The sequence below is a fragment of the Rhinoderma darwinii genome, chromosome 7, assembly GCF_050947455.1.
Source record: "Rhinoderma darwinii isolate aRhiDar2 chromosome 7, aRhiDar2.hap1, whole genome shotgun sequence".
In the NCBI taxonomy this organism is placed as follows: domain Eukaryota; kingdom Metazoa; phylum Chordata; class Amphibia; order Anura; family Rhinodermatidae; genus Rhinoderma; species Rhinoderma darwinii.
The window spans coordinates 81366511-81394163 of record NC_134693.1 but is presented as its reverse complement, the minus strand read 5'-3'; the positions used below and the strand labels follow the sequence as shown (position 1 = coordinate 81394163).

Here is a 27653-nt window from a genome sequence, read left to right as displayed (position 1 = left end):
GGGCGAGTCCTCCTCTCAGGTCCTATTAGCCGCAGCAAAGAGCTGCTCCCACTCTACAAAACTTGATGCAACCATGTATGATATGGTCGCCCATTTATTTAATTTGACACATTTTGCTTTAGGGAAGAGGTTGTACAGTTGGGACAAACCCTTTAACGCAAAGGTCATGTTCACCTTACCCTGTGGAGTATGGATTCTGGAAGACAAGAACGGCAACAGTATATCCGGTACACCATCCTTATTTACATCAAACAGCTCCAAAGGGGAGGAAAATTCTAAAAACAAAAAAAAACACAAAACATTAAAATGGTAAATAACAATGCTTTGAAAACCAAATTGTAAGTGTTGATACTAAGGCTACATTCACATGATAGTGAAAAACCGCCGTGTGATGGCCATTTTTTTAACGGCCATCACACGCATGTTTTGAGAACGATGATGTTGTATGGGTCTATTCACACATCTTTTTTTAACCGTGAATACTAGCAATCAAAAAATAGGACGTCCTATTTTTGTCAGTTTTTTCACGGCCAGACGGCTCCCATAAAACTTAATGGATCCGTTTTTACCGGCCGTTTTTCAGGAATCAATCCTTGTAACGGCCAGTAGAAACTGATCCTGGCCGAAGATTCGCTGGACACAGAGCTACTTTGAGCGCTGAGCCCTGGAAAGCCCTTGACATTGCTGTCCATATATGGACAGCGATGTCGGGCTTTCAACAATGGAGTCCCTGGCCAGAGCGTCGCAAGATCTCTGGCTGGGGACTCCTGTCTTGGGAAAGACCTTGACGTCGCTGTCCATATATGGACAGTGACGTCAGGGGCTCCCTCTGACTCCCCCTGTAGATAGCGCCACTGTAGCTCCCTGTATGAGAGGAATCCCAGCGGCCAGACCTTGCACTGGCTGGGGATACCGCTCCTGGAGAAGCCCCCAGCATCACTATCCATATATGGACAGTAACGTCAAGGAGTTACACCTGGAGCGGAATCCCCGGCCAGAGCATTGGCGACGCTCTGGCCGGGGATTCCCCTCCTGGAGAAGCCCCTGGCGCCACTGTCCATATATGGACAGAGACATCAGGGGCTACTCCTGGAGCGGAATCCCCGACCAGAGCACTGCCAACGCTCTGACAGGGGATTCCGCTCTTAGAGAAAGCCCCTGAAGTCACTGTCCATATATGGACAGAGACATCAGGGGCTCCGTCTATGAGCAGAATCCCTGGCCAGAGGGATTACGCTCCTACAGGGAGCTACAGTGGCGCTATCTACAGAGGGTAGGGGTGGTTTGCTGCTATCTTAAAGGGGGGGGGGGTGCTGCTATCTACAGGGTGGGCGGTGCAATCTATAGAGGGGGTTGCTGCTATCTACAGGCCTATGTCACTTTATATGTAGGCACTGTGGTACTATGTGGGCACTGTGGCACTATGTGGGCATTATCTACAGTACGTACTGTGGCACTAGCTACAAGGACATTGCAGCACTATCTACATGGGCACTGTGGTGTTTTCAGGTGTTTTGCACAAAAAAATCCTGTCAAATGAAATCCATCTTTTTTTTTTTTTTTTTTTAACGGCAATGAAAAATGGATGGCAAACGGCCATTAAAAATGGACAGATGGACTAGAAATGGATGAAAACTTGGAGACACACTGATGCAAAATGGCCATGAAAAACTGACAGTTGATCAGTTTTTAATCTTTAATCTTTTTTTTTCACTGTAAAAAAAAATGGCCATTAAAAACTGATCAACTGTCAGTTTTTCATGGCCATATTGCATCAGTGTGTCTCCAAGTTTTCATCCATTTCCAGTCTCTGTCTTTCTTTCATGGCCGTTAAAAAAACGGATGGATTTAATTTGTCAGGGTTTTTCTTGTGCCAACCCCCTGAAAACACCACAGTGCCGATGTAGATAGTGCCGCAATGTCCTGTAGCTAGTGCCACAGTACGTACTGTAGATAATGCCCACATAGTGCCAGAGTGCCCATGTAGATAGCGCCACACCCCCCATATAGTGTCACAGTGCTCATGTATATAGCGCCACACCCCCCTGTAGATAGCATCCCATCCGCAGATAGCACCCCCCCCTTATAGATAGCATCCCCCCTTTTATAGATAGCACCACCCCCTTATAGATAACACCACCGTAGCGCCTTGTAGAAGCAGAATCCCCAGCGGCTAGACCCTGCTCTGGCCAGGTATTCCGCTCCTAGACGTCTCTGTCTATATATGGACAGTGACGGCAGGGGCTCACTCTAAGAGCAGAATCCCCTGCCAGAGCGTCCGCAAACGCTCTGGCCGGGGATTCCGCCCCAGGAGTAACCCCTGACGTCACGGTTGATATATGGATAATGACGCCGGGGGCTCCTCCAGGAGCGGAATCCGTCCCTGCCAGAGCATTGCCGACGCTCTGGCAGGGGATTCCACTTTTAAAAGTAACCCCTGACGCCACTGACCATATTTGGACAGAGACATCTAGGAGCGGAATGCCTGGCCAGAGCGGGGTCCAGCTGCAGGGAATTGCGCTCCTACAGAGAGCTACAGTGGCACTATCTACAGAGGGAGCACCTGACGTCACTGTCCATATATGGACAGTAATGTCAAGGGCTTCCCTGGCCTCAGCGCTAAAAGTAGCGTGGTGTCTGGGGAGTCCTCGGTCAGGATCAGTTCTTACCGGCCGTTACAAGGATTGATTCCTGAAAAAACGGACGTGAAAAACTGATCCATTGAGCTTTATGGGAGCCGCCTGGCCGTGAAAATGGCCAAAAATAGGACATGTTCTCACACAGTCGTTCTTTACCGCGTGTAAATGTAGCCTTAGGCCTTATTCACACGACAGTGAAAAAAAATGTCCGTTAAAAACTGATCAACGGTCAGTTTTTCATGGCCGTTTTGCATCAGTGCGTCTCTAAATTTTCATCCATTTCCAGTCCGTCTGTCCGTTTTTAATGGCCGTTTGACATCCATTTTGCATCAGTTTTTCATGGCCGTTAAAAAAACTGCTGAATTTCATTGGTCAGGCTTTTTTTGTCCTAGCCCCCTGAAAACACCCAAAGGAAGGTCACATGTACACCTAGACACTATTTACAGCCTCCCTGTATGATGCCACACACCTCCTGTATATGCTGCCACACAGCCTCCTGTATATGCTGCCACACAGCTCCCTGTATATGCTGCCACACAGCCCCACTCTCGATGCCACACAGCCCCACTCGATGCCACACAGCCCCTCTCGATGCCACACAGCCCCTCTCGATGCCACACAGCCCCACTCTCGATGCCACACAGCCCCTCTCGATGCCACACAGCCCCACTCTCGATGCCACACAGCCCCACTCTCGATGCCACACAGCCCCACTCTCGATGCCACACAGCCCCACGTGAATGCCCTACATACTCACCGATGCAGCGCTGTCTTCAGGTAAGGTCCCTCGTCTTCACGGGATCTGTGGCGATGCGATGACACATACTCAAGATGCAGCACTGTCTCCGGTGGTCTGGTCGCTAGTCTCTCGGGATCTGCGAAGGCGGCACGAGGACGTCTTCGCGTCGCCTTCGCAGAACCCGTGAGACTAGTGACCAGACCAGAAGAAGTCGGCGCTGCATCTGTGAGTATGTGTCGTCGCGCCGCCAATAGCCCGCAAATCCCCATGTCACAGATCCATTTTTAACGGTTGTTACATGTCCTATTTTTTGACGGCCATTATTCACGAGCCGTTAAAAAAACGGCCGTGTGAATACACCCATAGAACATCATTGTTCTGAAAACGGCCGTTAAAAGGACGGCCATCACACAGCCGTTTTTCACTGTCGTATGAATAAGGCCTAAGGCCTCTTTCACACGACAGTGAAAAACGGCCATGTGATGGCCGTCCTTTTAACGGCTTTCACATGGCCGTTTTCAGAACAATGATGTTCTATGGGTGCATTCACACGGCCGTTTTTTTAACGGCCCGTGAATAATGGCCGTCAAAAAATAGGACATGTCCTATTTTTGGCCGTTTTAACGGCCTGACGGCCCCCATAGAAGTAAATGGATCCGTTTTTAACGGCTGTCAATACATGTAACAACCGTTAAAAACGGATCTGTTACATGGGGATTGGCAAGGGAACTACTAGTTCCCTTGCTGGCTATCGTTGGCATACTCACGTTTGCGGCGCTTCTTCAGGTGTGGTCACTCGTCTTCATGGGTTTGAAGGCGCCTCGATGACGTCATCGCCCCTTCGCGCTGCCTTGCCAGATCCCGTGCAGACGAGTGACCACAAGTGAAGAAGAGGAGAGACGGCGCTGCTCTCATGAGTATGTGGCACGATCTACAGGGAGGCTGGTGTGGCATCTACAGGGAGGCTGGTGTGGCATCTACAGGGAGGCTGGTGTGGCATCATCTACAGGGAGGCTGGTGTGGCATCATCTACAGGGAGGCAGGTGTGGCATCATCTACAGGGAGGCAGGTGTGGCATCATCTACAGGGAGGCTGGTGTGGCATCATCTACAGGGAGGCAGGTGTGGCATCATATACAGGGAGGCATGTGGCATCATCTACAGGGAGGCGTGTGGCATATACAAGAAGGCTGTGTGGCATCATCTACAGGGAGGCGTGTGGCATCATATACAGGGAGGTGTGTGGCATCATATACAGGGAGGTGTGTGGCATCATATACAGGGAGGTGTGTGGCATCATATACAGGGAGGTGTGTGGCATCATATACAGGGAGGTGTGTGGCATCATATACAAGAAGGCTGTGTGGCAGCATATACAGGGACGTGTGTGGCATCATATACAGGGAGGTGTGCGGCATCATATACAGGGAGGTGTGTTGCATCATATACAAGAAGGCTGTGTGGCATCATATACAGGGAGGTGTGTGGCATCATATACAGGGAGGTGTGCGGCATCATATACAGGGAGGCTGTAAATAGTGTCTAGGTGAACATGTGACCTTCCTTTGGTTGTTTTCAGGGGGCTGGGACAAAAAAAAGCCTGACCAATGAAATTCATCAGTTTTTTTAACGGCCATGAAAAACTGATGCAAAATGGATGTCAAACGGCCATTAAAAACGGACAGATGGACTTGAAACGGATGAAAATTTAGAGACACACTGATGCAAAATGGCCATGAAAAACTGACAGTTGATCAGTTTTAAATGGACATTTTTTTTCACTGTCGTGTGAATAAGGCCTAAGGCCTCTTTCACACGACAGTGAAAAACGGCCATGTGATGGCCGTCCTTTTAACGGCTTTCACATGGCCGTTTTCAGAACAATGATATTCTATGGGTGCATTCACACGGCCGTTTTTTTAACGGCCCGTGAATAATGGCCGTCAAAAAATATGACATGTCCTATTTTTGGCCGTTTTAACGGCCTGACGGCCCCCATAGAAGTCAATGGATCCGTTTTTAACGGCTGTCAATACATGTAACAACCGTTAAAAACGGATCTGTTACATGGGGATTGGCAAGGGAACTACTAGTTCCCTTGCTGGCTATCGTTGGCATACTCACGTTTGCGGCGCTTCTTCAGGTGTGGTCACTCGTCTGTGGTCACTCGGGTTTGAAGGCGCCTCGATGACGTCATCGCCCCGTCGCGCTGCCTTGCCAGATCCCGTGCAGACGAGTGACCACAAGTGAAGAAGAGGAGAGACGGCGCTGCTCTCGTGAGTATGTTGCATGATCTATAGGCAGGCTGGTGTGGCATCTACAGGGAGGCTGGTGTGGCATCTACAGGGAGGCTGGTGTGGCATCTACAGGGAGGCTGGTGTGGCATCTACAGGGAGGCTGGTGTGGCATCTACAGGGAGGCTGGTGTGGCATCTACAGGGAGGCTGGTGTGGCATCTACAGGGAGGCTGGTGTGGCATCTACAGGGAGGCTGGTGTGGCATCTACAAGGAGGCTGGTGTGGCATCAACAGGGAGGCTGGTGTGGCACGATCTACAGGGAGGCTGGTGTGGCACGATCTACAGGGAGGCTGGTGTGGCACGATCTACAGGGAGGCTGGTGTGGCACGATCTACAGGGAGGCTGGTGTGGCACGATCTACAGGGAGGCTGGTGTGGCACGATCTACAGGGAGGCTGGTGTGGCACGATCTACAGGGAGGCTGGTGTGGCACGATCTACAGGGAGGCTGGTGTGGCATCATCTACAGGGAGGCGTGTGTCATCATCTACAGGGAGGCGTGTGGCATCATCTACAGGGAGGCTGGTGTGGCATCTACAAGGAGGCTGGTGTGGCATCTACAGGGAGGCTGGTGTGGCACGATCTACAGGGAGGCTGGTGTGGCACGATCTACAGGGAGGCTGGTGTGGCATTATCTACAGGGAGGTGTGTGGCATCTACAGGGAGGCGTGTGGCATCATCTACAGGGAGGCGTGTGACATCATCTACAGGGAGGCGTGTGGCATCATCTACAGGGAGGCGTGTGGCATCATCTACAGGGAGGCGTGTGGCATCATCTACAGGGAGGCGTGTGGCATCATCTACAGGGAGGCGTGTGTCATCATCTACAGGGAGGCGTGTGGCATCATCTACAGGGAGGCGTGTGGCATCATCCACAGGGAGGCGTGTGGCATCATCCACAGGGAGGCGTGTGGCATCATCCACAGGGAGGCGTGTGGCATCATCTACAGGGAGGCGTGTGGCATTATCTACAGGGAGGTGTGTGGCATCTACAGGGAGGCGTGTGGCATCATCTACAGGGAGGCGTGTGACATCATCTACAGGGAGGCGTGTGGCATCATCTACAGGGAGGCGTGTGGCATCATCTACAGGGAGGCGTGTGGCTTAATCTACAGGGAGGCGTGTGGCATCATCTACAGGGAGGCGTGTGGCATCATCTACAGGGGGCGTGTGGCATCATCTACAGGGGGCGTGTGGCATCATATACAGGGGGCGTGTGGCATCATCTACAGGGAGGCTGTAAATAGTGTCTAGGTGAACATGTGACCTTCCTTTGGTTGTTTTCAGGGGGTTGGGACAAAAAAAGCCTGACCAATGAAATTCATCAGTTTTTTTAACGCCCATGAAAAACTGATGCAAAATGGATGTCAAACGGCCATTAAAAACGGACAGATGGACTTGAAATGGATGAAAATTTAGAGACAAACTGATGCAAAATGGCCATGAAAAACTGACAGTTGATCAGTTTTAAATGGACATTTTTTTTCACTGTCGTGTGAATAAGGCCTAAGGCTGTATTCACACAACAGTGAAAAAAATGGCCATTAAAAACTGATCAACTGTCAGTTTTTCATGGGCATTTTTTGCATCAATGGGTCTCCAAATTTTCATCCATTTCCAGTCCGTCTGTCATCAGCTTGCCATCCGTTTTTCATGGCCGTTAAAAAAACTGATGGATTTAATTTGTTGGTTTTATTGTCCAAACCCCCTAAAAACACCACAGTTCTCATGTAGATAGTGCTGCAAAGACCCTGTAGATATTGCCACAGCATCCACTGTATAGTGCCCACATAGTGCCACAGTGCCCACTGCAGATTGTGCCATAGTGTCCACATATAAAGTGCCAGTGCCCTCAGTGTCACAGTGCCCATGTAGATAGCACAACAGTGTCCCCTGTAGATAGTGTCACACCCCCATATAGTGTCAAAGTGCCCATGTAGATAGCGCCACATCCATGTAGATAGCACCACCCCCTTTATAGATAGCTCCTCCCCACACTGTAGATAGCACCCCCCCCCCCACTGTAGATAGCACCTGGCTTCTCCAGTAGCGGAATCCCCTGGCCAGAGCGTCTGCCGGGGATTCCGCTCCTACAAGCAGCTACAGTGGCGCTATCTAGGGGGGGTGACGCTATTTACAGGGGGTACTATCTACAGGGGGGGGGGTCAGAGACAGGAGTCCCAGCACAGAGATCTCGCCATGCTCTGGCCGGAGACTCCACAGATGAAAGCCTGACATCACTGTCCCTATATGGATAGTAATGTCAAGGGCTTCCCCGGGCTCAGCACTCAATGTAGCGCTGTGTGCAAGGAATCCTCGGCCAGGATCAGTTTTTACCGGCTGTTACAAAGATTGTTTCCTAAGACACGGCCGATAAAAACTGATCCATTGACTATCTAAAGGATATGGAATCGATGATGTAAAATAAACCAAACCTAATTACAAATTAAAGGCTATGTAAACCTTTGCAGCCTATTTTTATGTAATGTATGTTTTGTGTTCCTTAGCATTTTTCTTACATTAAAAAATGTATTTCGTTTTTCTCTGCAGCTTCTATGTATCAACTTATATAGAGGCTGCATAATGCCGCTGCAAGCCAAATCCTTTAATCAGCTGGACTGACAGCTCAGACGGCAGTGGGTCCTGTGTGCCTCTAACACACAATATAACCCTAATTGCGATCGGTTGATTAACTTAGATTAGATCGGTATTAGGGTCTTACTGTGTCAAAGGCACACAGAAGGTGCTGTCAGTCCAGCTGACAGATGGATTCGGCTTCCATCAGAGTTATGCAGCTTCTATGCAAAGTATATACATTGAGGCTGCAGATCAAAAATGAAACACATTATTTTCTAAATGTCTATTAGAAAATATTTTAAAAACCCTAAACACATGCATTAAAAAAAGCCTGCAAAGATTTACATAGCCTTTTAGCTTGGAGTGCTGAATATATATTTTTTTATCTTTTACATATGATATTAGATTCTCGGGCAGTGGGGATCAGAACGTGCACCCAGCATTCCAGGAGTGGGGTAAGTGGCATTTTTTTGGTTTTGCAAGATAAAGAGGAGAGAGAGCCCGAATTAACATTACACCCGGTGCTAAAGGAGGTTATTACAAAAGGAAAAAGATGAATATGGAATTTCCTTCATGGCAAAAGAAGCTAAAGTTGCTTTCTCTCTCTCTCTCAAAACAGTTAGAAGTCCGGATGGACTCCTTAGAGGGGGTAGTACAAGAGCTTCAAGAAGTACTTGCCTTGTGGCAAGATGAAATGCTGAATCAGAAGACAGAAAGTGCCAAACGGCCTATTTTAAAAACATGAGATGGGCAGCCAGAAAGAACAGACCGCCTCGGAAAAGGGAACTGCTGGCAATGCGAACAGGTGGGCCATTATGATTGCAATTGCCCCCATTCCTCTGTAACTGCACATAGGAGAAATTTAAACTAGGATCACCTGCGGTTGAGGGGCAAACTGCAGAGGGATCTGTTATACCTCGCCTCACCCTACAGGAACAGAACTTGTCAGAGATTGTCTGGTGGTCACCCCTATGCCTAATGAGTTACAAGTGACCACAATGGCCCAAGAGGTGTCAGAGTTACAACAGGATGGCAGGCCAATACCACCTGCACAACCTCCAAAAGAAAGACTTGAGAAGTGAGTGATGGCCACCCAGGTACAGGGTACAGTTTGGTGGTTTAAAATGAATTGAGGCTATGGCTTTATTAACTGGAACGACACCAAGAAAGATATTTTTGTACATTATACAGCCATAGTGAGGAATAGCCCCTCAAAGTAATTGCACAGTGTGGACAATGGAGAAACTGTTGAATTTGGTGTAATGGAGGGTGACAGGGGTACTGAGGTAGCAAATGTTACTGGTCCTGGTGGAGCCCCTGTCCAGGGAAACTGATTTACATGGGTGTGCAAAGGTATTGTAGCTGTGGCTGCCAGGCAAGGGAGGAAATTGTACAAACAACACTTGCCCACACAAATCCCTCCAAACTCAGAAGACGTCACCATCGTAGTAGATTTTTCAGGCCACCACTTCCATATCGTCATCTAGTGAGAATAGCCATAAGGTTGGAGTGATATTTAAAGTGACACAGTGTCAAAAGTGACACTCCACTAGACCCGTGTCTGTACTGGGGCTTCCTGTGGACGTGCAATCCAGACTGTGTGAGAGACTTGATATATAAGTGGTGTTGGGCCTACTGTTTGGTGATCTAGCCCTCCTTCTCATTGGAACTTGGAATAGAACTCTATTTTGCCACTGTATGGCCTATAACCAATTATTTTGATGCTGCGCATAGAAATACGTGCCATTGCCTCTATTGGTCCCGGTGGTCATGTGACTGGTCACAGGATCACCAAGATTCTTGTAGTAGGAAGCTGCTGCGGAGTTTAATAGACCCAGCAGAGCCCTAACTGTGACAATAGTCATTATAACAGAGCTGTGCAGCCCCTGTTACAGAGGAAAAGTATAGTGTAAAAATAAAATAATAAAGCCCCCAATCGTCTTTTCCTGACCTTTGAGAGGCAGAGCTTGAAAAATAAAAAACCCATCCCCAAAAATGCTCCGCTGCTTCTTCAAACTAGACGCATACATATTCAAAATAATTAAGTGTAAAAATAAAAGCTAACTAAGCAATGCAGCTCACAAAAAACGCTGCAATAATCATGTCAGCAAATAAATAAGTTATAGCCGTTAAACTAATGCGTGTTTAGAGTGAACTGTACTTTATCTGACCCCTTTCAAAGAATGGAACGCGGCAGGGCTGACCTCCTTGTTTACCTCAGGTATAGAAAGTCGGATACAAATAAAATTAGGCAATCCTCTAAAATAGGATTGAAAATTGGTCTAGTTACACACACCACGGCTGCATTCGCACATGGTTTATTAATTGTGATGACCAACCCATCTGCAGTTATACTAGATTTACTGCAGCTATTCCAAACATTTTGACTGGTCTCAAACTTTAACCCTTTAATGATCAGGCCATTTTTAATTTTTGTTTTTCATTCTATACTGCTGTCAGGGGCCCGGACCAAATGTAACTAAAAGAGGGGCCCGCTAGCCGATGCTATCGCGTTCCGCTGGCCTGCCGCTACTTATAGCCTCTGCATGACCAGTTTCACATTGCAGGGGCCCGTTTTTCTTTACCACATTAAAGTTATTGGTGTCCGACTCTCCCCCAGCCTGAAAATGACAGCTGCTAATGGGACTTGACCGCCCCGACACCACCAGCGGCCTACAGAACCCACTGACTTTAAGAGGTTCCGTCGACTTTCCATCATGGTGTCTATGGTTTTACCGGAAACAAAAGCTCAGCATGCTGCACTATTGTTTCCAGTCATCTCTGCCAAATCTGCGACTGAGGCCCCTAACGGAGCCTCTAACGCACATGTTAACGGGGCCTTAGGCCTTATTCACATCTGTGTTGGAGGCTCTATTAGGGGTCGAGAATATCGGAAACAATAGGGTAATAGGACACCTCAACAGAAACCCAACGGTACTCATTAAAGTCAATGGGTTCCTTCGCCCGCCGGTGGTGTCCGTGGTGCAACTGAACTGGCACTTCTGATGGAGAAGAACAAAAACAATCAATACAGGTATGAACCCAGCCTTAGATGTTGGGCATTATGAGTAAAACAAAAAATGTTTTTCCCAAAGCTGTTCATCTTGCGCTACTCATCTGGGTTTATCTTGAACCAAGAGGAAATGTAACAATGGACACATCTTGTATGTCAACTGCTATCCCCCCCCCCCTCCCATTCCCTAAAGAGTCATAATTCATTGGTTTTTTTTTCTTCCGTGCCTTAAAGGGGTTTTCCCAGAATTATAAATCACCTATCCACAGGATATAATTTTCTTATAGCTGTAGTCCCACCGCTGGGATCCCGATCAATTGTGAGAACGGGGTTCCTGATCCCCAAGATCCTCCTCACTACCCCCCTCTGCAGTGAGGAGCTTAAATGGAGCAGTCAAGCATGAGACGGACAAACAGCTGAGCGCTGTACACGTCTGTTTTCATCATTCTCATATACATTGAATGACTGCCGCTGAATTTATAGACATTATCGACTGCCGCTCAATTTAAGGTCCTCCTCACCGTGGTGGGGTGCAGTGATGAGGATCTCTGGGTTTGGAAACTCCCTTCTCATGATCACAAAACAAGAAAAATAAATTAAAAACTGAAAAATTATTGTTCACCTACCTGGTGGCCTATAGTTGCTGGCTTCTTGCTCCGTTCCCAGTTGTCTGAGATACAAAATTGTCTGAGACTCGCCCCCAACTCCTTCACTGCACTCAGATGGACTAGAACTGAGAACTGTGTCCATCTCTTCTGACGATTGCCCTGCTGGGTCCCTGACGGGGGTTCCGACTGAAGCAACATCCCCACTGACAGTGCATCAGTGAATCACGGAGGAAGACCGCACCTGGGACGTCATAAATCAACTTTTGGATGAAAGTATATCATTGTATGCTTGTCAAGAACCCAGCAGGGGAAGTGTCGAAAGAGATGGACACAGTGCTGATGTCATCAGAGTTTGTCCATCTGATGGCGGTGAAGGAGGTAGGGGCATATCTAAAACTTGCAGACAACGATTCCTATATGCAAGTCTGAGTGGTGGCCATCTTGGATCCCGTACAACGGGGACCAAAATGAGAAAATGGAGCCAGAAGCAAGAGAGAGAAGACCACCAGGTAGGTTAACTATAATTTAGCAGTTTTTACTAGTGTTAGATACATCTAGAGGCATTGAGAAATTTTTAATAAGTTAGAGAAGAGTAGGGCCCTGCCAAAAGAGTCTACCTTGTCATGAGGGTAGGCTTAAAAATCTTATGGCCAAATCAAAAGTTAATAAATATTAAAAAGGGCGTGATATGGTGCTGGATGGGGAACAGTTAATGGGCAGGGGGGCCCAGACAATTTGGCTGTATGGGGCCCTGAAATTCCTGATGGCGGCCCTGGACGCAGCCATACAAATTATGTTTTTGTTTTTTACATCACTTTTAGGGAAAGCTGATGGAAAATACGTTTAATATTTTTTTGTATATTTAAAAAGTAACAAACTTTATATACCGCTTTTTTTTTATGTACTTTTTTTTTTTATTAGTCTCCCCAGGGGACTTGAACCAGCGATCAGTGGTTTGTTTTTTACCGACTCCTAATAAGCCCCGCCACTGGAAGAGCTTAATAGTAGCACAAAGCTGACAGACCTGGGGGCCCTCATTGGGCCCCCAAGCTGCCACTTCAGCCATCAACACCCTGTGATCCCATTGCGGGAGGACAGACAAGCAATCAGATGGGGCGGCTCCCCTCTTTCTTAAATGCCGTGGTCGCTATTAACGACAACATCGAAGTAGTTAAACAGCTAGGTGAGATCAAAGTTATCGCCGATCCCAGCAATTAAACCAGGGTGTCAGCTGTAATATGCAGCTGACACTAGGATTGCACAATGCATTGAAATATCGATACTATTTCGAAGCTGTTGTCAATACCGTCAATTCATGTATTTCGATACTAAGATGCGCAGTCGCAGAGTTTAGTATTGTAATGCATGAATCTGCTGACCAGCATGATGTCACTTGATTCATTAGTGAAGCGCCAGCCCTGAAGAACGAGAACATGGCGCGCGCGCACTGCAAAATGTCCTCTTTCTTCATTGGATGCCTCTCATTAGTGCAGACCTGGCTGCATCTCATAATGCTTATTGCAGCAAGTGTGCCTGCAAGATCAGGAGTAGGGCTATGGCTGTAATACACATCCGAAGTCCTTTATTATTGAAAAAATAAATAAACCATACATATTTTGTATCGCCGCGTCCATAACGGCCTGAACTATGAAAATACTATGTTATTTATTCCACACGGTGAATGGCGTAATAAAAAAAACCCCGTAAAAAACAATGTCAGACTTTTTTTTTGTCACTTTGCCCTACAAAAATTGGAATAAAAAGTGATCAAAAAGTCGCATGTATCCAAAAAATGTACTAATACTAACTCCAGCTTATCCTGCCAAAAAACAGCCCTCATAAAGCTCCATCGACGAAAAAAATGTAAAAGTTATGGTTCTCAGAACATGGCGACAGAAAAAAATACATTCTTTTTACAAAAGTAATTTTATTGTGCAAAAAGTTGTAAAATATAAAAAAAAACAGCTATAAATTAGGTATCTCCGGAATCGTACTGACCCACAGAATAAAGTTAACATGTAATTTATGACGCGTGGTGAACACTGTATAAAAAAACCCTTAAAAACGATGCCACAATTGCTGTTTTTTAGTCACCTTGCTTTCCAAAAAATATGATAAAAAGTGATCAAAAAGTCACATGTACACCAAAATGGTACCAATAATAACTACAGCTCATCCCACAAAAAACAGCCCTGATACCACTACGTCTATGAAAAAATAAATTAGTTAAGGCTCCAATATGTCAGGAAAGAAAAATATGCAGTTGTGCAGGCCAGAAGGGAACATTTCTTCTGTTTCAAAAGGTGATATATCAATGGATTTAAAATTAGGGAACCAGGAATGGTAGGGCCTAAGCATATCTGCTGGAAGAGGGGGTGACCGTATTATACCAGGACAACACTTTCCCAGCAAAATTCCTCAAACTGCAAAGATGCGGAGTGTGGACCAAAAGGGGGATAAGTAAAGACATTTATCAGTGCGACACTGGCCTGTGCAGAAAGGATTGCTTCACAGCGTAACATACATCTTTGGATTATTTTATGTTTTTTTTACCCCATTATTATACCACCTGACTATGCCCCTGATGTACTCTGCCCAACTTTGATGTACCCCCACATTATAAACTAAAATACCAGTAAAACTCCAAACAAAACTACTACCAAGCAAAATACACGCTCCAAAAGCCAAAAGGCGCTACCTCCATTCTGAACCCTACAGCGTGCCCAAACAGCTGTTTACTTCCACATATGTGGCATCGCAATACGCGGGAGAACCCTTTTAACAATTATTGGGGTGTGCGTCAACAGTGGCACAAGATGGTCATGGCATATTTGCCCCTGAAATAGCATATCTAGGGAAAAATTTACATTTTTACTTTGCACCATCCACAGCACAATAATTTATGGAAAAGACGTGTGGGGTGAAAATGTTCGTTACATTAAATGCCTTGACCGGTGTAGTTTCCAAAATAGGGTCACTCCTTAGGGGTTTCTTTTATTAGAGCCCTGTAATTGTGAACAAATACTTTGTATGTCGCCAAATTAGGCCTCAACTTCGCATGGTACGCTTTCACGCCTGAGCCTGCTTGAATGTCCAGGCAAAAGATTAGGGCCACATGTAGGGGGATTCTAAAACCGGCAAACACAGCATAATAATTAGAGAGCTGTCTTGTTATGGTGGCACAAGCAGGGCATCACATATTGGCATATCTATGCAAAAAATCCTATTTTCACTCTGCAACATCGAGTGCACACTAATTTTTGCAAAAAACCTGCGGGGTTAACACGCTCACTACACCCCTAGGTGAATACATTGATGGGTGTAGTTTCCATAAAATGGGGTCACTTCTGGGGGGGGGGTTTCCACTGTTTTCGTCCCACAGGGGCTTTGCAAATGCGACATAGCGCCCAAAAACCAATCCGGCAAAATCTGCACTCCAAAAGCCCAATGACGTTCCTTCCCTTCTGAGCCCTACTGTGTGCCCAAACAGCAGTTTATGACCACAAATGGGGTATTGCCGTACTCGGGAGAAGTTGCTTTACATTGTTCGGGTTCTTTTTTTCCTTTATTTGTAGAGAAAATGAAACATTTTGAGCAAAAGCTACATCTTATTGAAAAAAAAGGATTTTATGTTTTTATTTTCACTGCCCAACTCTAATAAAATCTATGAAACACCTGCGGGGTCAAAATGCTCACTACATCCCTAGATGAATTCCTGAAGGGGTATAGTTTCCTACATGGAGTTACTTTTTCATCTCTACTTTGCTTTAATTCCTGTAAAACGTCTAAAGTGTTAAGAAACTTTCTAAATGCGGTTTTAAATACTTTGAGGGGTTAAGTTTTTAAAATGGAGTGACTTTCAAATATTTAAGGCCCTCAAAGCCACTTCACAACTGAACTGATCCCTGTAAAAATAGCCTTTTGAAGTGTTCTTGAATTTGTGAGAAATTGCTGCTAAAGTTCTAAGATTTGTAACTTCCTATAAAAATAAAAAAAGTGTTAGAAAAACTATGCCAATCTAAAGTAGACATATGGGGATGTTAATTAGCAACAATATTGTGTGGTATAACTGCCTGTCTTACAAGCAGATACATTTAATTGTAGAAAAATGTGAATTTTTCTCAAAATTTTTGTGTTTTTCACAAATAAAAACTGAATGTATCGAGCAAATTCTGCCATTAACATGAAGTCCAATGTGTCACGAGAAAACAATCTCAAAATCGATTGGATAGGTAAAAGCATTCCGGAGTTATTACCACAAAGTGAAACATCAGATTTGAAAAATGAGGCTCGGTCAGGAAGGTCAAAAGTGGCTAAAGAGGGAAGGGGTTAAAGAGACTCTGTCACCACATTATAAGTGCCCTATCTCCTCCAAAAGGAGATGGGCGCTATAATGTAGGTGACAGAAGTGCTTTTTATTTTAAAAAACTATCTGTTTTCACCACTTTATTAGCGATTTTAGATTTATGCTAATGAGTTGCTTAATGCCCAAGTGGGCGTGTTTTTACTTTAGACCAAGTGGGCGTTGTACAGAAAGAGTGTATGACGCAGACCAATCAGCCTCATGCAACTCCTCTCCATTCATTTACTCATCGCATAGGGATCCTGCTAGATCCTTATGTGCTGTCTTATACTAACACATTAACAATACTGAAGTGTTTAGACAGTGAATAGACATTCCACGGGATGTCTATTCACAATCTCTGCACTTCGTTACTGTTTCTATGGTAGTTACAGCAGAGGAAGCGTAATCTCGTTGTAACCTGTCATCTACAGCGTAATCTCGCAAGATTATTCTTGCTCTGCTGTAAGTACCACAGAAACCGTAACGAAGTGCAGAGATTGTAAATAGACATCCCGTGGAATGTCTATTCACTGTCTAAACATTTCAGTATCGTTAATTTGTTAGTATAAGACAGCACATAGCGATCTAAAAGGATCTCTATGCGCTGACTAAATAAATGGAGAGGAGTGCATGACGCCGATTAGACCAAGTTGGGCATTAAGCAACTCATTAGCATAAATCTAAAATCGCTAATAAAGTGGTGAAAACAGATCGTTTATTTAAATAAAAAGCACTGCTGTCACCTACATTATAGCGCCGATCTCCTTATGTAGGAGATCGGGCACTTATAATGTGGTGACAGAGCCTCTTTAACCCTTTAGGCGTTTCACAGGAATTAAAGCAAAGTAGAGGTGAAATTTACAAATTTCCTTTTTTTTTTGCCGAAATTCATTTGGAATACATTTCTTTCTGTAACACAGAATGTTTTACCAGAGAATCGCAACTCAATATTTATTGCTCAGATTCTGCAGTTTTTAGAAATATCCCACATGTGGTCCTAGAGTGCTAATGGACTAAAGCACAGGCCTCAGAAGCAAAGGAGCACCTAGTGGATTTCAGGGCCTCCTTTTTCTTATATATATTTTAGGCACCATGTCAGGTTTGAAGAGGTCTTGTGGTGCCAAAACAGTGGAAACCCCCGAAAAGTGACCCTATTTTGGAAACTACACCCCTCAAGGAATTTTTCAAGGGGTATAGTTAGCATTTTGTCCGCAGTTTTTTTGCAGAATTTAGTTGAATTAGTGTGTGAAGATGAAAATCTACTTATTTTTCAGAAAAAAAACATGGAATTTTTTTTCATTTTTACAAGGAATAAAGAAGATAAAACACCCCAACATTTATAAACCAATTTCTCCCGATTACGGCAATACCCCATATGTGGTCGTAAACGGAGGTTTGGACTCACGGGAGGGCTCAGAAGCGAAAGAGCGCCTTTTGGATTTTGGAGCACAGATTTTGCTGGAATAGTTTTTGGTGCCATGTCATGTTTGCAATGCACTGGAGGGACCAAAACAGTGGACACCCCCCAAAAGTGACCCCATTTTTGAAACTGCACCTCTCAAGGAATTTTTCTAGGGGTATAGCTAGCATTTTGACCCTACAGTTTTTTTTTTTGCAGAATTTAGTGGAATTAGTCCGTGAAGATGAAAATCGACTTTGTTTTGGAAAAAACATTGAATTTTTTCATTTTTACAAGAAATAAAGGAGAAAAAGCACCCCAACATTTATTAAGTAATTTCTCCTGATTACAGCAAAACCGACCCACGGCAGGGCTCAGAAAGGAAGGAGAACCATTTGAAGCACAGATTTTGCTGGGAAGGTTTTTGGGTGCTATGTCACATTTTCAGATCTCCTGAGGTAACACTACAGTGGAAACAACGAAGAAGTGACCCTATTTGGAAACTGAACACCTCAAAGAATTTATCTGGGTGTGTGATCACTTATGACCCCATATTTTTTTGGGCTAAATTTAGTAGGAATCTGCCATTATAAAATGAAATTAAAAATAAAATGTTACATTTTTCACAAATGTGTAATTTATAGGACAGATTTTTCAGACACAGCATGTAAGTGCAAGAAGACACCTCAATGTTTATTGGGATTTTTCTTCTGAGTTTAGAAATAGCCCCAAGGTGGTCTAAATATGTTGTCTGAACACTTAGCAGTGCTTGTAAGTGAAGAAGCGCCACAAGGATTTTGAGGCCTTATTTTTACTTGGATGATTTTTAGCCACAAGCACAGGCCTAAAAATAATTGTGCAGATCTTACACATTTGTTAGAGTATTATGTATTCATCTAGGGGTATAATGAAGGTTTTGTTTTTTTATAATATTTTTTTTTTTTTTTTTTTTTTTAAAGAGAGTGTCCAATTTAAAAAATGGGTAAAAGACCAGAATGATAAAGAGAGGGGTGGGGGTTTTAAAAGTATAACATTTTTAATCCAGGGAGGTGGAGTAGATGCGGAAGCAGTCCTTCATGCACACTCCGGGTTTAGATGGGCAAGTGTCGCACTGATATGTTGTATCCTTATGGATACCCCTTTTTGTGCAGACACGGCACCTTTTTTGTGCCCTGCCTTTTTTTCCTGTGCCAGGCACCACACTAGGAATGTGCTGCCCAGGAAAAATTCGGGTGCAGCTGGCGTCATGTATAGACATCAGCATACAGACATCTTTTTTTGTCTCTAAATTTGAGACACAGGACCCCATCCTCCAGAAATGAAGGCTATTCCATGCGAGAAATTGCCAAGAAACTGAAGATTTCCTACAACGGTGTGTACTACTCCCTTCAGAGGACAGCACACACAGGCTCTAACCAGAGTAGAAAGAGAAGTGGGAGGCCCCGCTGCACAACTGAGCAACAAGACAAGTACATTAGAGTCTCTAGTTTGAGAAATAGACGCCTCACAGGTCCACAACTGGCAGCTTCATTAAATAGTACCCGCAAAACGCCAGTGTCAATGTTAGGGATCTGCCAGGTACTTCATCTAGCTATACTCCTGGGATTAATCAATCCACACCTGAGGCCAGACCTGTTCGACTGACACCATCTCCCACCAACCAGGGTGGCAGGCTCAGGAGTGGGAGAGCCTATCGCGGCCTGGTCTCTCGGAGTTAGCTCCGCCCCCTGCCCTTTATTACCTGCCCTGTGCTCTCCCTCAGTGCTTGTAATTCTTTTGGATTCCTGGCCCCACTGCTGCTTGCTCCAGCCTGCTTCTGCCGTGCTTCTGCCTTGCTGCAGTTCTGCTTGACCTGCTTTGCTTGCCCTGGCTTGCTTCTGTCTCCGTGCCCGCTCGGGTGTACTCACTTCGTCCTGGTCCTGACTGTTCGTTCGCCGCCCCGTTTCCTCGTGGCGTTCCGTGGCTACTGCCCCTTCCCTTGCGTGTTCCCCGTTTGTCTTCCAGTGCACTTAGCCAGCGTAGGGACCGCCGCCCAGTTGTACCTCGTCGCCTAGGGCGGGTCGTTGCAAGTAGGCAGGGACAGGGCGGTGGGTAGATTAGGGCTCACTTTCCCTTCACCTCCTTCCTGCCATTACATAATTACAAGCCCTTACCTAGTCTACCCTTTCTCCTACGCTGACGCTATCATGGACCCCCTTGAGACCCTGACCCAGCAGATGCAGGGCCTCTCCCTACAGGTCCAGGCCCTGGCCCAAAGGGTCAATCAGGGTGACGCTGCTTTAATAATACCCCTCACCTCACCTCTAGAACCCGACCTCAAGTTACCTGACCGGTTTTCAGGGGACCGTAAGACGTTTCTCTCCTTCCGGGAGAGTTGCAGACTGTATTTCCGCCTAAAGCCCCACTCCTCAGGTTCCGAGAACCAGCGGGTGGGTATCATCATATCCCGACCCCAGGAAGGGCCCCAAGAGTGGGCCTTCTCCTTGGCTCCTGACGCCCCTGAACTTTCCTCTGTTGATAGTTTTTTCTCTGCCCTCGGACTCATTTACGACGAGACTGACAGGACTGCTTTAGCCGAGAGTCAGCTGGTGACCTTACGTCAGGGTAGGAGACCGGTTGAGGAATACTGTTCTGATTTTAGGAAGTGGTGCGTAGCTTCTCAGTGGAACGATCCGGCCCTAAGGTGCCAGTTTAGGTTAGGATTATCTGACGCCCTGAAGGATCTGCTGGTTAGCTACCCCTCGCCTGACTCCCTTGACCAGGTTATGGCCCTAGCAGTACGACTTGACCGACGTCTCAGGGAACGTCAGCTAGAACGCTTCAGTGTGTTCCCCTCTGACTTTTCTGCGATTCCCCCCGAGGTCCCGTCTCCTCGCCCCTCCACGGAGGACTCGGAGGTACCTATGCAACTCGGGGCCTCCATGTCCCCTCGACAACGTAGGGAGTTTCGCAGAATGAATGGTCTCTGCTTCTACTGTGGGGACGACAAGCATCTACTGAACACCTGTCCCAGGCGCAAGAATAAGAAGCCGGAAAACTTCCGCGCCTAAGTGATCATCGGGGAGGTCACTTGGGCGCACAGGTATTTCCCGTTAATGTGAAACGCAATAAAATTTTGCTTCCCTTTCAGGTCTCGTTTGCTGGCCGGTCTGCCACGGGCAGTGCTTTCGTGGATTCTGGCTCATCTGCTAATATCATGTCTGTGGAATTTGCTATGTCTCTAAAGATGCCTTGTATTGATTTACCTTATCCTATCCCTGTAGTAGGAATCGACTCAACCCCCCTTGCTAATGGTTATTTTACTCAGCATACCCCTGTTTTTGAACTCCTGGTTGGCTCCATGCATTTGGAGCAGTGCTCTGTACTGGTGATGCAGGGATTATCGTCTGATCTGGTATTAGGTCTTCCCTGGTTGCAGTTGCATAATCCCACGTTTGATTGGAATACTGGGGATCTCACCAAATGGGGTAATGAATGTCTGATGTCATGTCTTTCTGTTAACTCTATTTCTCCCCGGGAGGAGGTAAACACGCTTCCTGAGTTTGTTCAGGACTTCGCCGATGTGTTTTCCAAGGAGGCCTCTGAGGTGTTGCCCCCCCATAGAGATTACGATTGCGCCATCGATTTGGTGCCTGGTGCCAAGCTTCCTAAGGGTAGGATATTTAATCTTTCATGTCCTGAACGTGAAGCGATGAGGGTATATATCCAAGAATGCCTGGCCAAGGGTTTCATTCGCCCCTCGACTTCTCCTGTAGGTGCTGGCTTCTTCTTCGTGGGGAAGAAGGATGGTGGTCTTAGGCCGTGCATTAATTATCGTAACCTGAATAAGGTCACCGTAAGGAACCAGTACCCACTTCCTTTGATTCCGGATCTTTTTAATCAGGTTCAGGGAGCCCAGTGGTTTTCTAAGTTCGATCTACGGGGGGCATATAACCTTATCCGCATCAAAGAGGGGGATGAGTGGAAAACTGCGTTCAACACACCCGAGGGTCATTTCGAATACCTGGTCATGCCCTTTGGGTTGTGTAATGCCCCTGTCTTCCAGAATTTTATTAATGAAATCCTGAGAGATTACCTGGGGATATTTCTTGTTGTGTACCTTGATGACATACTGGTGTTTTCCAAGGACTGGTCCTCCCACGTGTAGCATGTCAGGAAGGTGCTCCAGGTCCTTCGGGAGAATAATCTGTTTGCTAAGACTGAAAAATGTGTCTTTGGGGTACAGGAGATACCATTTTTAGGGCAAATCCTCACTCCTCATGAATTCCGCATGGACCCTGCCAAGGTTCAAGCTGTGGCGGAATGGGTCCAACCTGCCTCCCTTAAGGCGTTACAGTGTTTTTTAGGGTTCGCCAACTATTACAGGAGATTTATTGCCAACTTCTCGGTCGTCGCTAAGCCTCTTACGGACCTCACCCGCAAGGGTGCCGATGTCCTCCATTGGCCCCCTGAGGCCGTCCAGGCCTTTGAGACCCTCAAGAAGTGCTTTCTCTCGGCCCCCGTGCTGATTCAGCCCAACCAAGAGGAGCCATTTATTGTGGAGGTTGACGCTTCCGAGGTGGGAGTGGGGGCCGTCTTGTCCCAGGGTACCAGCTCCCTCACCCATCTCCGCCCCTGTGCTTACTTCTCTAGGAAGTTTTCGCCCACGGAGAGTAACTATGATATTGGCAACCGCGAACTTCTAGCCATTAAATGGGCGTTTGAGGAGTGGCGGCACTTCCTGGAGGGGGCCAGACACCAGGTAACGGTCCTTACGGATCACAAGAATCTGGTTTTCCTAGAATCGGCCCGGAGGCTTAATCCTAGACAAGCTCGGTGGGCACTATTCTTTACCAGATTTAATTTCTTGGTTACCTATAGGGCTGGGTCCAAGAATATTAAGGCTGACGCTCTGTCACGTAGTTTCATGGCCAATCCTCCTTCCGAGAAGGATCCCGCTTGTATTTTACCCCCTGGTATAATCGTCTCTGCCACGGATTCTGATTTAGCTTCTGATATCGCGGCTGATCAGGGTGCAGCTCCCGGGAACGTCCCTGGGGACAAACTGTTTGTTCCCCTGCAATACCGGCTGAGGGTACTCAGGGAAAACCATGACTCCGCTCTATCTGGTCATCCTGGCATCTTGGGCACCAAACACCTCATTACCAGAAACTATTGGTGGCCTGGGTTGCCTAAAGATGTTAGGGCTTACGTCGCCGCTTGTGAGGTTTGCGCTAGGTCCAAAACCCCTAGGTCTCGACCTGCGGGCCTACTACGTTCCTTGCCCATTCCCCAGAGACCTTGGACCCATATCTCCATGGATTTTATCACCGATTTGCCTCCATCTCAGGGCAAGTCGGTGGTGTGGGTGGTAGTCGACCGCTTCAGCAAGATGTGCCACTTTGTGCCCCTTAAGAAGCTACCTAACGCCAAGACGTTAGCTTCTTTGTTCGTGAAACACATCCTGCGTCTCCATGGGGCCCCAGTCAATATCGTTTCTGACAGAGGGGTACAATTTGTTTCCTTATTTTGGAGAGCTTTTTGTAAAAAGTTGGAGATTGATCTGTCCTTCTCCTCCGCCTTCCATCCCGAAACTAATGGCCAAACGGAAAGGACCAACCAATCCCTGGAACAATATTTAAGGTGTTTCATCTCGGACTGTCAATTCGATTGGGTCTCATTCCTTCCCCTTGCTGAATTTTCCCTGAATAACCGGGTCAGTAACTCGTCAGGGGTCTCCCCGTTTTTCTGTAATTTCGGGTTTAACCCAAGGTTCTCCTCAGTCTCCCCTGGTTGTTCCAATAATCCTGAGGTAGAGGAGGTTCATCGGGAACTGTGCACTGTCTGGGCCCAGGTTCAGAAGAACCTAGAGGCGTCCCAGAGCGCACAAAAGATTCAGGCGGATAGTAGACGTTCTGCTAACCCCCGGTTTGTCGTCGGGGATTTGGTCTGGTTGTCGTCCAGGAACTTGCGCCTTAAGGTCCCGTCCAGGAAGTTTGCTCCCCGTTTCATTGGACCTTATAAGATCATTGAAGTCCTCAACCCTGTATCCTTCCGTCTGGAGCTCCCCCCATCCTTTCGCATACATGACGTCTTCCATGCCTCCCTCCTTAAACGCTGCTCCCCGTCCTGGTCCCCCTCGAGGATACCTCCTGTTCCCGTTCTCACCCCTGAGGGGGTGGAATTCGAGGTGGCCAAGATTATGGACAGTAGGATGGTCCAGGGCTCCCTCCAGTACCTGGTCCATTGGAAAGGATACGGGCCGGAGGAGAGGACTTGGGTACCTGCCCGTGATGTTCACGCTGGGGTATTGATCAGGAGGTTCCACCTCCTCTTCCCCACTAAACCGGGTCCCCTTAGTAAGGGTCCGGTGGCCCCTCATAAAAGGGGGAGTACTGTTAGGGATCTGCCAGGTACTTCATCTAGCTATACTCCTGGGATTAATCAATCCACACCTGAGGCCAGACCTGTTCGACTGACACCATCTCCCACCAACCAGGTTGGCAGGCTCAGGAGTGGGAGAGCCTATCGCGGCCTGGTCTCTCGGAGTTAGCTCCGCCCCCTGCCCTTTATTACCTGCCCTGTGCTCTCCCTCAGTGCTTGTAATTCTTTTGGATTCCTGGCCCCACTGCTGCTTGCTCCAGCCTGCTTCTGCCGTGCTTCTGCCTTGCTGCAGTTCTGCTTGACCTGCTTTGCTTGCCCTGGCTTGCTTCTGTCTCCGTGCCCGCTCGGGTGTACTCACTTCGTCCTGGTCCTGACTGTTCGTTCGCCGCCCCGTTTCCTCGTGGCGTTCCGTGGCTACTGCCCCTTCCCTTGCGTGTTCCCCGTTTGTCTTCCAGTGCACTTAGCCAGCGTAGGGACCGCCGCCCAGTTGTACCTCGTCGCCTAGGGCGGGTCGTTGCAAGTAGGCAGGGACAGGGCGGTGGGTAGATTAGGGCTCACTTTCCCTTCACCTCCTTCCTGCCATTACAGTCAATGTCTACATTGAAGAGGCGACTCCAGGATGCTGGCCTTCAGGGCAGAGTGGCAAAGAAAAAGCCATATCTGAGACTGGCTAATAAAAGGAAAAGATTAATATGGGCAAAAGCACACAGAGGAAGATTGGAAAAAAGTGTTATGGACAGACGAATCGAAGTTTGAGGTGTTTGGATCACACAGAAGAACATTTGTGAGACGCAGAACAACTGAAAAGATGCTGGAAGAGTGCCTGACGCCATCTGTCAAGCATGGTGGAGGTAATGTGATGGTCTGGGGTTGCTTTGGTGCTGGTAAAATGGGAGATTTGTACAAGGTAAAAGGGATTTTGAATAAGGAAGGCTATCACTCCATTTTGCAACGCCATGCCATACCCTGTGGACAGCGCTTGATTGGAGCCAATTTCATCCTACAACAGGACAATGACCCAAAGCACACCTCCAAATTATGCAAGAACTATTTAGGGAAGAAGCGGGCAGCTGGTATTCTATCTGTAATGGAGTGGCCAGCGCAGTCACCAGATCTCAACCCCATAGAGCTGTTGTGGGAGCAGCTTGACCGTATAGTACGCAAGAAGTGCCCATCAAGCCAATCCAATTTGTGGGAGGGGCTTCTGGAAGCATGGGATGAAATTTCTCCCGATTACCTCAGCAAATTAACAGCTAGAATGCCAAAGGTCTGCAATGCTGTAATTGCTGCAAATGGAGAATTCTTTGACGAAAGCAAAGTTTGAAGGAGAAAATTATTATTTCAAATAAAAATCATTATTTCTAACCTTGTCAATGTCTTGACTATATTTTCTAGTCATTTTGCAACTCATTTGATAAATATAAGTGTGAGTTTTCATGGAAAACACTAAATTGTCTGGGTGACCCCAAACTTTTGAACGGTAGAGTGTGTGTGTGTGTATATATATATATATATATATATATATATATATATATAAAATCCAAAAGGCAATGTCAGCCGCACAGCCTTGTAAATCGTATGTGGGTGCCGACCCGCCCACGTCAGGGCTAACAGACCTGCCGCAGTAGAATCCAAAAATCAGGCAGCACTCCAAGGTATAAGCAAAATAGAGAAAGGTGCTTTATTGGTCCATACAAACACGACGTTTCAGCTCAACACAGGAGCCTTTCTCAAGTGAACAAATTCATGTCATGACCACACATATATAAGAGAACCAATATTAAAAAAAAGTAGTGCCAATAAAATGCAACCACACGTACAAGGTTGCCAAAAAGATACATAGTGAATTCATATACACAACTTTTAGACAAGTAAGGGGTGTGTTACAAAAGTGTTATCCAAGCAGGACTACAATATAGATGGTTATACAATCTAACAATCTTTTAATTGTATGTAATTAGTAGAGATCGTACATATGTGTAAGTATGACTACACTTGAGGGACTCACCGAGAGTAAGAATCCGGCTCCAATATAAACACAGTACATGTGTGTTCTAATCGCCATAACCGAGCCGCTACTACGCAGGCTCAGGAATATCGGGCTGTCAAAAGCATTAGTATTCATACTGCGCATGTCACGCATGCACAGACCCGAAAGGAACGCCAGTCAGCCATATCTGAAGAGGGCAAATGCCAATCTCAGATGTGCGAAAAAATCCACGATAAGTAATGGATTTAGTGAGTGAAAGGGAAGCCCTTGTCACCCGTACTCAATGTGGGAAGACAGTTTATACTGAATTGCCCAATAAGTATGTGCATATATAAGGTAAGGAAAGCCCAGCCTATTGCGTGGAGGTTTATATTCAGAACCCTTTATAGAGTATTCTGCAAAAAATAATCTACTCCCTATACACATATGCAAGGCGAAATCTGCACAAACTGCATAATGATACCTGCCTAACCCAATATTGATGTCGCACATCAAATATTGCCACGTCTCGATACATTCAGAAATACAAACTGTAATTGTCAAGATAGTCAACGAAAGTTGCATTAGGCATATTACTCTAATATAAATGAGCCAATCACAATGTCGGTGAGTCGATCAATGCCGCGATGTGATATGAGAAACGTGATCTGTGAATAAAGAAAATGATATTAAAAACATGTAATAAATTTTTTTTTTGAAAAAGACATGAGATGGTAATCAATCTTAATACCAATGGGGACGTGGACCGAATATCTAATATACGAGATGTAGCTGTATATAAATTTATTTAATAACGGTACCCAGAGAAAAACGCCACGTTTAATCCACCTGGTTTGAGTGTACCCAATCTATAAATCCACTGCAGATCACGACGTTTCAACAATCTGACCCTATCACCACCCCTACGTAATGGGGGTACATGGTCTACTATCCACAATTTCAAATCTCTTTCACCGTGTTTAAAATCAAAAAAATGTTTAGAGACCGGAAGATCAAGTCTCTTCTTCCGTATAGTATAACGGTGTTGGTTCAGTCTCGTTTTAGCATCAAGTGTCGTTTCTCCTACATACAGGAGGTGACAAGGACATTGGAGTACATAAATAATAAATTTGGTATTACATGTCAAAAAATAATTAATGAAGAATAGTTTACCAGTGTCAGGATGCACAAACTGACTGCCCTTAACCAAAAGCGTGCAATTTGTGCAACTGAGACATGGGAAACAACCCTTCTTGATAACTCCAGGACCATTCAAAACGTTATCGATGACGCCAGTAATGGGGGCCTCATTGATGACGACTTAAAAAAAATTCTGATCGTTGAACATCCCATTACCCCTGTGATATATATACTGCCAAAAATTCATAAAACTCTGACAGACCCGCCAGGGCGACCAATCGTCTCGGGGTCTGATTCTATTTTTTTCTAATATAGCGATTTTTCTTGACAAATGTCTAAGGGAATTTGCTATGGGGGCACGTTCATACATACGGGACACAACATATTTTTAAAATAAATTACAGGAGATTAAACTTGCTGAAGGGGCGGAGGTCATTTTGGCCTCCTTCGATGTGACCTCGCTCTACACATCCATACAGCATGAGGGTAGATTGAGAGCCGTGGAGTTATCATTACAACAATTGGATTACTCCATTGAATGTAGATCCTTTATATTGTTATTTCCTT

General features: G+C 46.1%; 1 protein-coding gene across 1 annotated transcript in view; it reads right to left on the bottom strand.

The window, feature by feature from the left end:
* Positions 1–27653, bottom strand: part of FAM234B (family with sequence similarity 234 member B) — a 156112-nt gene that overhangs the window by 92197 nt on the left and 36262 nt on the right. Inside the window, exon 3 of the mRNA XM_075833616.1 lies at positions 180–275. Within this exon, the coding sequence (XP_075689731.1) occupies positions 180–275 (96 nt within the window). The remainder of the gene's footprint in view (positions 1–179; positions 276–27653) is intronic.